The sequence below is a fragment of the Leptopilina boulardi genome, unplaced genomic scaffold, assembly GCF_019393585.1.
Source record: "Leptopilina boulardi isolate dan_hultmark-lab unplaced genomic scaffold, ZJU_Lbou_2.1 LbouV2_327, whole genome shotgun sequence".
Classification (NCBI taxonomy): domain Eukaryota; kingdom Metazoa; phylum Arthropoda; class Insecta; order Hymenoptera; family Figitidae; genus Leptopilina; species Leptopilina boulardi.
This window is the reverse complement of record NW_026137893.1, coordinates 3551199-3564905: the sequence shown is the minus strand read 5'-3', so window position 1 is coordinate 3564905 and position 13707 is coordinate 3551199. Positions and strand designations below refer to the sequence as shown.

The following is a 13707-nucleotide window of genomic DNA, read 5'->3' as shown; positions in this document are numbered from 1 at the left end:
TGTCTCCGTTAGTCGTATCTTGCTACCTTATTTCTTCTACCTTTAACATGCCTCCCCTAAATATTCTCTTAACCACAATTTCTATATCGAACAATATATATATATATATTCCGTTATATTTTATAATTAAATTAAATTTATAAAAAAAAATAATAATTTGATGATAAAATTTATAATTTTTATAAAATGCAAATTTTTATTAAAAACAAATAAAGATTTTTTAAACAAAATCTATTATAAAGTGTCAGAATAGTATATACTTTCAGATGCTGTAACGATTTTTTTTGAAAAAATGGAACATTTTGAAAAGGTTACATAACCTCAAATATGGTTTTAAAAAAACGTCTTTTTGCACTTTTAGATTAAAATATCTCAAAAATCTGATGTTATTGGTCAATTCTGAGGTTAGATTCGGATTTAGCAAGTGTTAAAATATTTCGGAAGCATTTTGACGAATCCGAATCTACCAAAAAAAAAAAAAAATTGACACAGCATATTAGGGCGCGCTCACACCTTTTGGCTGCCTGCCTGCCTGCAGGAGTTGTCATGGCAACGTGTAGGAGTAACAGAGAGAGTAAATTCAAATTTGAATTTTCTCTCTCTCTGTTACTCCTACACGTTGCCATGACAACTCCTGCAGGCAGGCAGGCAGCCAAAAGGTGTGAGCGCGCCCTTAGATGTTTTTGACTTTATTTGATGCTGTAACGAACTTTTTGAAAAAATGTAACATTTTGAAAAGGTTACATAACCTCAAATATGGTTTTAAAAACGTCTTATTAACACTTTTAGGTTAGAATATCTCAAAAACCATACATACTGTGTTAAATCTGCACACTAAAAAATAATACATACTTTCAGTTTACTTTTGATTAAAACCGTTATAATATTAGAACCATATATTTTTACTGAATTTCAGCCTTGAATGTATGATTTTAAGTCGTAAAATTCACTTAATCTAGTTTTAAGATAAAAATTACGCTAGTTTCCAGACATTTTGATTTTAAGGTATTAACGGTTTCAGTATTTGTTTTAAGTGTGTGAATTTAGATTCAGATTTAGCACGTCAAAATGTTTCAGAAATATATAATAATGATTTTTATTCTCCAGACCCCTTAAAATTTTTTTTTTAAATCTTACTCTTTTTTTTAAACAAAAAAAGTGTAATTAAAAAAAAAAAATTGTAGGGGGTCCGGAACATAAAAATCATCCTGTATATGTTAGGTAAAATTTATTTAGATCAGATTACTCTTTTTCAGTTTGTTTTTTTTTGTTTTTTTTTTTTTTGTGGGTATTGTTAAACAGTGGCTAGTTCTCATGAAAGGAATCAAAATTCCGTGCTTTCGTTCTATACTTCTATATACATGTATATATAAATGCACGATTTACACGGTAGACGCTATTTGAATTTCAGCTGACGAGAGAGGTACATTTGAAAGCATCCTCTCCAATCCATCCCCATACTCCAAACTACCCCATACCAAATCCTCATTGCACTATTCGAACATGCGTTGGTATATTTCTCTTCATAAAATAGCCAAGCTACCATTGTAATAGCCTGGTATTAATTTATAAGCACATATATCGAACATCTATGTGCTGATAATAATAATAATAATAATAATAATAATAATATAATTAATTACTAATGTAGTAGATTAATATTATTTTACAGAAAAAGCATATTTTATTATGTTATAAAAATAATAGTATAATAATAATTATTATTTATATTATTAATTTTATTATTATTTTTATTATAAATATTTCGTCAACTGTACACTGAGAAAAAAAAATTTAGTGTTTGCAACAAAATTGCTTGGTTAGGCAATTTTGGTTCTTGTAATCAAATTTTGGTTGGCTGAAACAAAGTCGTAGAGTTATTTCAATTAAACATTTGGTTAGGCCAAGAAAATTATTTGGTTGAACATTTTTAAATTCCAATCAAAATTTGGTTATTCTAACCAAAATTTGGTTATTTCAACCAAACATTTGGTTAGGCCAACAAAATTATTTGGTTGAACATTTTTAAATTCCAATCAAAATTTGGTTATTTCAACCAAAATTTGGTTATTTCAACCAAACATTTGGTTAGGCCAACAAAATTATTTGGTTGAACATTTTTAAATTCCAACCAAAATTTGGTTATTTCAACCAAACATTTGGTTAGGCCAACAAAATTATTTGGTTGAACATTTTTAAATTCCAACCAAAATTTGGTTATGACAACAAAATAATTTGGTTAATACAACAAAATAGTTTGGTCTAAACAAACCAAATGATCGTTTGTTGTTCTAACCAAAATTTGGTTGTGACAACCAAATAATTTGATTCGCTCTCAGATCATAACTTAAGAGAACAGTTAATTTAAATCTCTCACAAGGATGGGTAGTCCAGTGTTCAGAGCTCCGGACCTTCAGTTTTAAAATAGAGGTTCGATCCCAGGCGGAGATGAGATTTTTCAAAGTCCACAAATATTTCAATTGGCTAAATATAAATTAAACGTTAAATTGAATAATAAATAAATAATGAAATAAATAAAAAAGATTAAAAAAAAACATAAATAAGGTAGAATAAAATTTTTAATTTTACAAAAAAAATTTGTTTGACCAACCAAACATTTTTGGTGACGTAACAAAAAAAAATTTGGTTGAGCTAACCAAACATTTTTGTTATGCCAACAAAAAACACTGAACCAAATTTTTTGGTTGACTCAAAAAAATTGTTTTGGTTGCTTAAATATCAACAAAATTTTTTTTGTTGGCCCAACAAAATTTTGGTTGCTCTGACTAAACATTTTTCTCAGTTATATTAAAGTATTTGTAATATTTAATTACTTTTTTTTTTTTTTTAATTCAAATTTATACAAAATTTATTTACAGAATTTTGTTTTTCATTATATTTGATTTTTTTGAATTTATTAAATTCTTTTTATTTTATAAATAAAATTTTATAAATTTTTTCTATATTTATTTTATACATTTTAATAGTATTTTTTTTTTTTTAGTGACAGTGTTCGGTAATATCGACTATAACAGATTTTTTCCAACCAAATAGAAAGAAACCAATTGATATTCCAAAAATAATAGCAAGACATAGCCAAATGTTGTAGGTCATAAAAATTAGCATCAGTAAATAAGAGAGTGAAACTTGTATAATATGAAGAGATGTCTGATACATGTGCATCCAAGACATCATTGTTAATCTATATTAAAATAAATAAATTTATTATTATTATTATTTTTCATTATTATTATTATTATTAATTTTACATTGCATATATTTAAATGTAATTAAATAATATGAAATTTGTACCTTACGATTTGATTATTATCAGATATTATAGTGTTCCCCCGAGACATTCCTCTGCAATTTGGTCCATTGCAAGTTCTCATAAATATGTACTCTCTATAATATTTAAGACCCTCGTAGAGTGTTGCCATTATAATAACTCCTACAATTGACATTATAAGGTCATCGATAGTAGAAATTTGCCAAAAATTAAATAAAACCGTCTCATAATGACCGCCATGAAAAAACATCTAAAATCAAAAATTTTATTTATTATTTTGTTATTTATAAAATAAAAGAAAAAAAAATTTAGTCATTTTGATTTTTTTCTATATGAATTATTATTATTATTATAATTAGTATTGTTATTATTATTATTATTATTATTATTATTGTTAATAATAATTATTTAATAATATTTATTTAATTAATTGAAATGAAAAAATATAATTATATAATTATTACCATAAATAAAAATTAATTGCAATGATTATTAAAATTATAAAAAAAAATTATTTATTAATTTTTAGTAAAACAAAAATTTATCATCATACCGACATTGTGTATATTGAATGATTCATTGATTTTATATTTCCTTGATCATTATAATTCACATTAAATTCATGATTAGAATGTGAATGCCGTTTATTATAAATACGATTGTCATTCATCTGTGAAAATTCAAAATTATAAAGATTAAAATAACGTTGTTAATATATTTTTATCTTTTTCTTTGTTGTTAAATTCTATTAGGTTAAATGTTACAAATAATTATATAGGTGCTTACTTTATTTAATTAATGGTTTATTAGAGGAAGGGGGGGGGGGGGAATAAAAAAAATTTTTCGATAAATTTTTTGAAAATATATATATATTAGAATTATTTAGAATACTAACCTTTCATTTTGTGACTTATAAACAATAATCACACAGAATTTTATCTGAAGTTGGTTACACTTTTTTTTTCTTTTGTCAATTTTTTACATTTTACAAGTTTTTTTTTTTTTTTTTTTCGAAAAAATTACATTTTTATCTAACGTAAAATTTCGGTAAAGAAATCATGTCTTAAAAACATTGCAGCAAAATTTTTTTTTTTTAGTAATCTGAGAAAATTTTGGTTTTTTTAATTACATAGGTTTACAAGGTGTGTTTTTTTTTTATATTAGAGAGGTTTTCAATGTATTTTTGTGTGCTGAACACGATTCTGGGTTTCAAAATTGCGTATCACGTCAGGATTTTGGGATAAAGTCTCTCCAAAAATTGGATTTTTGAGGGTTTTCAGTATTAATTTTTCCTCCTGACGTGATAGAAACTTCTATATAAGCGTAAATTAAAGCTAAAATCGTACACTTTAAGACTCATATGCGCAAGATAAAAAAAATTTGAAATTTTGAAAAAAAAAGGTTCAAGGCACCTAAAAAGTTGTCTTTAACCCCATTTTTTTTTAATTTCAAAATATTTTTTTATCTTACCCAATAGGGTCTTAAAATGTACGATTTAAGCTTTAACCCATTAACGACCGCCAGGACGAAAAATTTACCTTCACTTAGCAGCTGTTATTTTATATGAAAAAATAATTTAAAAAATTCAGGATAGCCCATTTCTAACGTAAAATTTATCGCTCTTTTCGATTCTGAAGTCCAAATTTAATTATAATTAAATCCTTAATATTTATAACAATTTTATTGCAAAAAAAACATGATTTTCTGCAAAAAAATTTTTATTCAAAAAATATTTTGACATGGAAAACGACAGTTAATTTGCTCCTGAACCCAAAATATCGCGTCCTCGAATACCCAGCTACAAAACTATATAATTGCGAATTACAAAATTTAAGATGGCGGACGACAAAATGGCGATTTTTCACTAAAAAAAAATTTAAAAAATACTATTTTGCAAAAAATAATATATTGATGAATTATTTTTATTTCTGCACCATATACTTATGTTTTTTGGGTCACTAAACACGAATACGGTATAAGTTTTCAAAAATTCAAAATGGCGGATCTAATATGGCGGACAATTTTTTTAAAAACTCAATGGATTTATCTGAAATTTGTTACTCGGGGGTTTTTGTGGTCGCCGGTTACGAATCTGAAGTTACTTTTCAATAATTCAACATGGCGGATCCGAAATAGTCTACAAATTTTAAAATTCTCCGAATTTGCTTGAAAATCAATACTTATTGAGTTTTTAGGGTGGTTGATTTCGAATTACTTCTTTTTATATTGAAATCGAACACATTTTTTATTACTGATCTACTATTTTATTACTGTGTGACAATAAAATTTCACCATTTTTACCGTCAAAGGAGTACTGAAATAATCAAATTGTTTAACATTTTTTATAAAAATTTACGTTAGAAATGGGCTATCCTGAATTTTTTAAATTATTTTTTCATCTAAAATAACAGCTGCTAAGTGAAGGTAAATTTTTCGTCCTGGCGGTTGTTAATGGGTAAATTTGAGCCTATATAGAAGTCTCTAGCACGTCGGGTTAAGGAGAAAAAAAATACTAATATCCCTTACCTTAAAAAAAGACGGTTTTTGGGGTTTTTACCCTCATTTTTGTTACAACTAAAAAAAATTTTCGATGCCTTTTTTATATATTCAAAAATTAAAAATTTATTTTTCAATGACCTTGCTAAGACTAACACCTTGGTGAAATCATATATATAGCGAGTAGAAGGAAAATTTATTTTTCGGTTTTTTTTTTTTTTGTATTGTGTGAAAAGGATGGAGAGAGGGCGCGAAACATTCTATATGCCATCCAGAAATGATGGGGTAAAGTTCAGGAAGGTAAGAGCGGGAGCAGGCTTGTGTGTGGCAGCCATATGTGAAATATTAGCAAACAGATATTGGATATCGATCGTCATGGTTTTCGTTCTTTAGGTTCGCTGGTTATCTTGAGGAAATAGAAAATATGAACTTCAAGAGGGTATATATATATGCCATTTCAAGGAGCGAAGCTACACTAAAGCTAAACCTCATTGCAATAGAACCTTAAAAAGTTTGTAATAACCATCCCTAGAAAATCCTCTAAGACTCACGTCTTCAATTCTTCCTTTAGGACAACAACAAACTCCATAAACCTATACATATATATATATATATATATTCGTCTACCAAACTTGGTACTGTCGTTCAATGTGCACTCACATTGTACCGTTAGCCGAAGAGAAAACGAAAATTTATCGTGAAAAGTTTTTTTCAAGTCGCTCGCAAAAGCTGAACACTCGAGGCAAACTTCATCCACATTCAATATATATATATAGGAGGGGTGTATAACTGCTTGCTTTTTTCAAAAAAAAAAGTTCAGATTAACGGACAAACACGGACCATTACCCTGAAAATTGTTTTGGAAAAAAATATGCCCTCGAAATATTGAAGAAAATTTTAAAGGGTCATCGTCATTTTTTTGTTTAGTTTATCTATAACTACTGAATGGTATTTTTTTTATAATTTAAACGACAATTATGTGGTCTATTTCTTACATCTACTTTGAAAGAGTATACTTCTTCTAAGTTTGCTGTTATGGAAGACCAAATATTTATTTAAAATAATTATAATCAAATAAAAAAATAGGTGGAACTATTACTAATTTTTAAAAAGTATTTAAAAATTTAGCCATAAAATAAGTTGGATTTGAAAACATTTTTTTTTTTTTTTTTTGAAGCACTCTGGATTGCTTTATATTGAAATAATCAGAATGTTTAGTATTAATTTGCGTCACCAGGATGTAAACAAAATGTATTTTGCATTATATTGGAAAGCACGTGTGTCGTTGATGTTCATACATGCGTGCAATGCATAATGTTATAGAGCTGCGGATTTAGGACGCAGAGAGCCAAAGGCTGTGAGTGCACTCATCAAGGGCTCCCAAGGCACCCTCGATCTCGTTGTAATACCCATCGCGGATTTACATACAGAAACGCTATACGTGTTCTTGGCAAATGACAACCGGCACGCGAGTCTTGTATGGTGACAAATTTCCCTTAGATTAACAGTCTTAAGGATCTATTATTAAAATTAGGTGGTTTTTTTCTTTTTTGATGGTATCATTTTGTAATGTATTTGATTCAATATAAGGTATCAAATTGATCCAAATATTGTTTATTTTATGTTCATCCAAGTTTAGGATTGAAACTCTATTGCATTGTGAACACAGCCTATAAACAGCTAAATATACACTTTCCGAAAAGTTGTACAAAATTTCAATCCTACTCAACCTTGCTTTCGACGAACATATTTTGGGTTTTTGCTACCCAACCCTGTCTGTTTAACATATATCATCTGGCAATTAATATTTATATTACTGTTTCAATGCAGATATCAAGAGATAGTGAATTCAAAAATTGGATTCTTTGACCAACACAAGAAGAATAAAAAAAAAGGTTTTCTGCAGTTCAGAAAAGACATTTAAATCTAAAAAGTTTATCGCACACACAATTGATTTAAAAATTAATGATTAATTTCAACCTCAGGGAATATTCTCTCTCGTTCTCCCCTACTATTATATTTTATTTTTTTTGTACAATATTATTCGTCAATTGAAACAACGTTCCAATGTAACAAATATCATATCGAACCGTCCATCCTCTTGTCACTTAAGACAAAAACCCTAAGAAATAATATTCTCTCCTGTCCTTCATTTTATCCCCAAAAGTTTTTCATATAAGAAAGTTACTTTTTTTTTTCTATATAGTCTTCACTTTTTCTAACACCCCCGCCCCTTCAACTATATATACTCGATGAGGATTTTTATTTTTCTCTTTGTTCAACGTTAAACGGACAATGAAGAAGGGGAAATAGATCCGCCCTGGCGTTGCACGAGTGTCAGCCTGAATAATACATGTTCTCGTCGAGAGAATATATATAGGGAGGGGGGGGGGGGGTTTGGTTGACATGGCCCACCATGTTTCCGTATACTATACGTGTTGCGATCCTTTTGCCATATTGCACTCCTAGTGTGTCCCTTTAAACGTATAGTATACAGACCGCTAGAGGGAAAGCACACACGGGAGAGGGATTATCTCATTTATTAACATTTTTTTCTTTATTTTTAACTATTTTGCATATGGACCATTCAATTTAGACGCAATTTTTTCGTCTAAAGTCCACTTTATGTATAATTATTCTTTGTATATTCTTTTTATCATCTCTAATATTGTTTCAAAAAAGCTTTTTTAATTTATTTTTTAATTGAAAATAAAATTAAGAGCAGTTTTTAATTTTGATAATTTTGAAAGCGGAGGATTTGATGTTTTATAGATGTATAGACACAGAAAAAAAAGGTGGGTAAAAAGTTGTAAAGATAGAGGATAAAAGTCGTTAGGATACAGGGTAAAGGATAAAATTTGAAAATTTTTTTATTATAATTCTCAAAATTTTTATACAATTTATTATCCTTTACTCTTATTGTTAATTTTAAATGGGACATATATTAGCTTGAATCTAAAAGTCATTATGTTTTATAAATAATTCATTACAATTTTTTCTATATTTATCTAAATTAACTTTAGTATGTGTCACTTAACAAAATCAAACAAAAAGAATAATAAAAAATATTTTAAAGCGATTTAAATTTATCATTCTTTTTAATTAAGAGAAAGGGAATAGTATTAAACAATCGTTAATTTACAAAAAGTAATTTCTCTTGTCTTTTATTAATACAATTTACATATTTATGTCAAATGGACATTCAAGAAAAAAAATTATTGTACAATAATTTAATCGTTCGACTAATGGTAGCGTCAGCAGGATTCATCTGAAAATTATTTTTATTCATAAATCAAGAGGTTATATATGTAATATTAAATATTAAAGGGATTTAAATATTTTAAAACCTTTTAGTTAAGGGGTCTACCCACTTTAGACGCGCTAAAATGAAGGCTGTTTTCAAGAATTTTTCTAATTGGTTTATATTATAAATATTGACATATAAGTTGTTAGACTAAAGAAATACACTTCCGAAATACATGAAAAAATTTTTTTTATTTGTTTTTTTAAAATTTTATATGCATGCAAATGGTAGTTGAAAAAAAATCCCCCAAAAACGATGGGTCCACGCTGTTGATGAAATCTCTGACATGGATTGTCCGAAACCAAAAAATCAAAAAGTTTTGGATTCAGTGTGGTAATAGCTATAGCGCATATCAAGGGATTTTTTATTTTTGCAAAATTGACAAAATGACGGACATTTTTCGAAAAAACTAACACACGGTTTTCTTTAATTTTTCGAAAAATGTCCGCCATTTTGTCAATTTTGCAAAAATAAAAAATCCCTTGATATGCGCTATAGCTATTACCACACTGAATCCAAAACTTTTTGATTTTTTGGTTTCGGACAATCCATGTCAGAGATTTCATCAACAGCGTGGACCCATCGTTTTCGGGGGATTTTTTTTCAACTACCATTTGCATGCATATAAAATTTTAAAAAAACAAATAACAAAAATTTTTTCATGTATTTCGGAAGTGTATTTCTTTAGTCTAACAACTTATATGTCAATATTTATAATATAAACCAATTAGAAAAATTCTTAAAAACAGCCTTCATTTTAGCGCGTCTAAAGTGGGTAGACCCCTTAATGTAAGTAACATAAAAATATAAATTGTATAAATTGGTACTTAATTAAAAAAATAGATTACTTTCAGTAAATTAATGATTATTTAATATTATTACCTTTCTGTCAATTAAAAAAGTGATGCATTTAAATCGCTTTAAAATTTTTTTATTATTATTTTTCTTAGATTTTGTTAAGTGATACATACTACAGGTAATATTTTGATAAATAATAAAATAAATAATAAGATAAATAATAAAATTGTACTGCATTATTTATAAAAGCGATAATAATTTTTGCATTTAAGCTGTATAATGTTATAATATAAAGATTCTAATTCAAATTTATAATAATAATAATGCATAATAAATTTTATACAAAATTTTGACAATTGTATTAAAAACTTGAATAACACATTATCTATAGGTTGTAATTATAAAATAATTATTTATCATTAATAATTGTAAATAAAAGTAAATTAGTTTAAGGTAATTTGATACAATTTAAATTATAATTATTAATTATCTAATCAGTCAAGTAATTCATTATTAATATCAATTTTACTTACGTTTATTCAAATATCATAAAAAAATACGAAATAAATAATTATTATTTGTCAAAAATAATTGTAAATAAAAATAATTTAGTTTGAGGTTATGTCAATGTGTTGAACTATAAATTTTATGACTTTTTCCAGCGCTCTATATAATAATATGATCCAATAACAAAAGACTTAAAACAATACAAATGAAATAATATAATTTTTATACTTAATTAGATTAATAAAAATTTAAATAATTTAAATTTCATGATGATTGTAAAGAATAAAAATTTTGACTTTTCACAAGTTGATATAATTGAAATTATATATCCTAATTATCTAATTAATAAGTAATTAATTATTAATATCAATTTTACTTACGTTTATTCAAATTTTCATGATTAAAATAATAAATAAATCAAAGTTTTCATTCTGTTTCTACAATAAAATTCAATGCAATCAGGAACACTGCGAGGAACGTACCGAGGAACACACGAACAGGCCTGTTCCTCTTAGGGTGCCTCACAACACGAGTGAGACGGCATGGTGGCGCATAAAAGCTTCCGTAGAACTGGGAAATTACAACTCAACGTCTGTATTGTTGCACGAAAGCAGAGTTGGGTAGTAACTGAATTTTTTGTGCATATAAGGCTGTGTCAGTTCATCGAGATATTTCGAGTTCAAGATATGACGTCAGAGGTCTGGAGGGACAACAAACAGACGACACAATGTTATTCTTACGGGGAAGAAAATTTGTTTCCACTTTCATCAATTTTATTCATACTTTAAAAATGGAAAACGCTTGTAAACAAACATCCCTAACCTCAAAATTTATATTTTATCACGAATTCAATGAATCTATAAATGCAATTGAATCAAATATATAACAAAATTAATTATCAACACACATTTTAATTTTATTAGATGTCAACAAGCGTTTTCCATGTTCAAAGTATGAATAAAATTGATGAAAGTGGAAACTAATTTTCTTCCCCATAAGAATAACATTGTGTCGTCTGTTTGTTGTCCCTCCAGACCTCTGACGTCATATCTTGAACTCGAAATATCTCGATGAACTGACACAGCCTAATATGCACAACAAATTCAGTTACTACCCAACTCTGCTTTCGTGCAACAATACAGACGTTGAGTTGTAATTTCCTAGTTCTGATTATTTACATACTGTCGTCAGCTGTCAGTTGTATTATTCAAAGATATTTTTATTAATAGACAATAATTATAGAAAAAATATTTCCACGTGCAATTATTTATTTATATAAAATTTGTGGATTTAATAAGTTAAGTGTAAAATTACTAATATTTTTATTAAAATTAGACAGTTTACTCAAATATGACATCCATTTTTCTAGTAATATTTTAGTAACATTTTTATCCATCACAAATTTATCCTTTACCCTGTATTGGGAACGGTGGTCTAGTAACAATCTCGTAACTTTGACCCATTCTCTCCCTCCATTTTGTTTTTTCTACTCTTTCTAACCTATTAATTGAAGAGAGACAAAGAAAGAAAATGGAGGGAGAGAATGGGTCCCCACCAGATGGCGTATTGCAGTTTAGCCGATCCCAATCCTAACGACTTTTATCCTCTATCTTTAGAACTTTTTACCCACCTTTTTTTCTGTGGAGTTAATTATCGTTATTGAAAATTAACCAAATTTATATTATTTAAAAAGTTAGCACAGTATTCATCCGAATAATCTTTTACACAATGTAAATAATAAGATAGACAACTTTTGTTAGTTTGTATATATATATATATATATTTATCATTATACATTATTTTTATAATTATTAATATTAATTACGAATATAAGTTTCAAATTGTATATTTTTATTAATGAAAAAAAATGTAATATATATATAAATTTTTCTCTTCTTTGTCACAGGTGTTTTAGTATGACTTTGATGCAGTGACGTTGCTTGGAGTTTCCTGCACAGTATGTAAATATGTATAAAACAGAACTTGATGTAAACTAAAACTTGGGTCTCTAATTAGAACGTATATGAAAGTTAAACTTTATCAGATGCTTGTGAATTACCCACTTTATTCACAAGTTAGTTTTAGTTCTCAACATTTTCACGTGTTCTTAATTTGCATTTATTTTTATATTTTACGTAAATGAAAATTATCAACATTAGCATGGAATTTTTTTTTTTTTTTTTTTTTTTTAATTTCACTTTTATGATAAACAGTTCTATATTATTTTCTATTTTAAAAATACTAAAATATTTTTTTTACTTCTTTTAATTTTTAGAAAGTAATTTGAAATTCTTTAGCTGTTTTAATAAAAAAACGTTGACATTTTAAAAATTTCCGCCATACGAATTTTGAATCCACTTTTCCTTAGTGATATTCCACTGAAAAAGAAAATGGTAAGAAATTAATAAATTATTGAAAAAAAAAAATTTTGAAATAATTAATTAATCAATGAAATATTATTTTGAATAGACGCGCGCTTTTTAATACGCATAAGGGCGCACTCACACCTCTGTGTGAGTGCCTCTTAGTGAGAGCCAATCAGAGAGTCAGTAGATTTAAATTTGAATTTTCTGTCTCTCTTATTCTTGTACGTTTTCTGCGTGGTGGGAGGCTTCCATGTGCAGCCAGCCAGAGGTGTGCGAGAGCCTTAAAACGATTTTGTTAGGGACATGCGCAGTTTACGAAAAACTGTCAAAAGAAATTTGGCGGAGATTTTAAAATATATTTACGAAATTCCTTAAAATAACTAAATAATTGAAAAAGAAAGAAAAATTTAACCTGGAGGAAATTTTTTGAATTATCAAAAATATATGCTTTGGTTATACTTTTTTGCATTTTTTTTTTTTTGCTTAAAGAAAAATGTTATATTTTTCAATGACTTTTGTCAAGGGATTTAGTTTACAAATGTGTGAAATTTTGAATGTTGTCACATGGAGTCGACACATTAGAGAGTTGAAAAATCGCTAAAGTTTGGAGAAAGCATTCGGATGAAAAACGACACTTTATACCATGCTTTCTCTCTCATTTCCTTTTTTTTTTCTCTATCTCGCGTCTCGGTCGGTAAAACCCAGTAACAGGATTACCGGCTCTATGAATAAATTTACCAGCCAACGAGGATCTTATATAGAACAATAATATGTGTAACTATTTTAACGAATCTTTTTTTTTCTTTTAAATCTCTTTTTTTCTATATTATTCTTCGATCCTCAATCGTATCCCAAGACAAAGTACAACATTTTTTTTTTTTTTTTTTTGCATAAAAAATTATTATTTTCAATTTTTCTTTCTTATGTACACAGAAAAAACCTTGTCT

General features: G+C 27.3%; 2 protein-coding genes across 2 annotated transcripts in view; one reads left to right on the top strand and one right to left on the bottom strand.

Moving 5' to 3' along the window:
- LOC127284870 (uncharacterized) overlaps window positions 1-13707 on the top strand; it is a 431539-nt gene that overhangs the window by 92934 nt on the left and 324898 nt on the right. Inside the window, exon 3 of the mRNA XM_051310567.1 lies at window positions 12301-12351. The gene's annotated coding sequence lies outside the window, so the exon portion shown is untranslated. The remainder of the gene's footprint in view (window positions 1-12300; window positions 12352-13707) is intronic.
- Window positions 2998-4271, bottom strand: LOC127284876 (high affinity copper uptake protein 1-like). The gene is made up of 4 exons (XM_051310580.1): window positions 4185-4271; window positions 3843-3959; window positions 3313-3539; window positions 2998-3202 (listed from the first exon to the last, which is right to left on the bottom strand). The coding sequence occupies exons 2-4, from the start codon at window positions 3957-3959 to the stop codon at window positions 3001-3003; spliced, it is 546 nt and encodes a 181-aa protein (XP_051166537.1). The 5' UTR covers window positions 4185-4271; the 3' UTR covers window positions 2998-3000.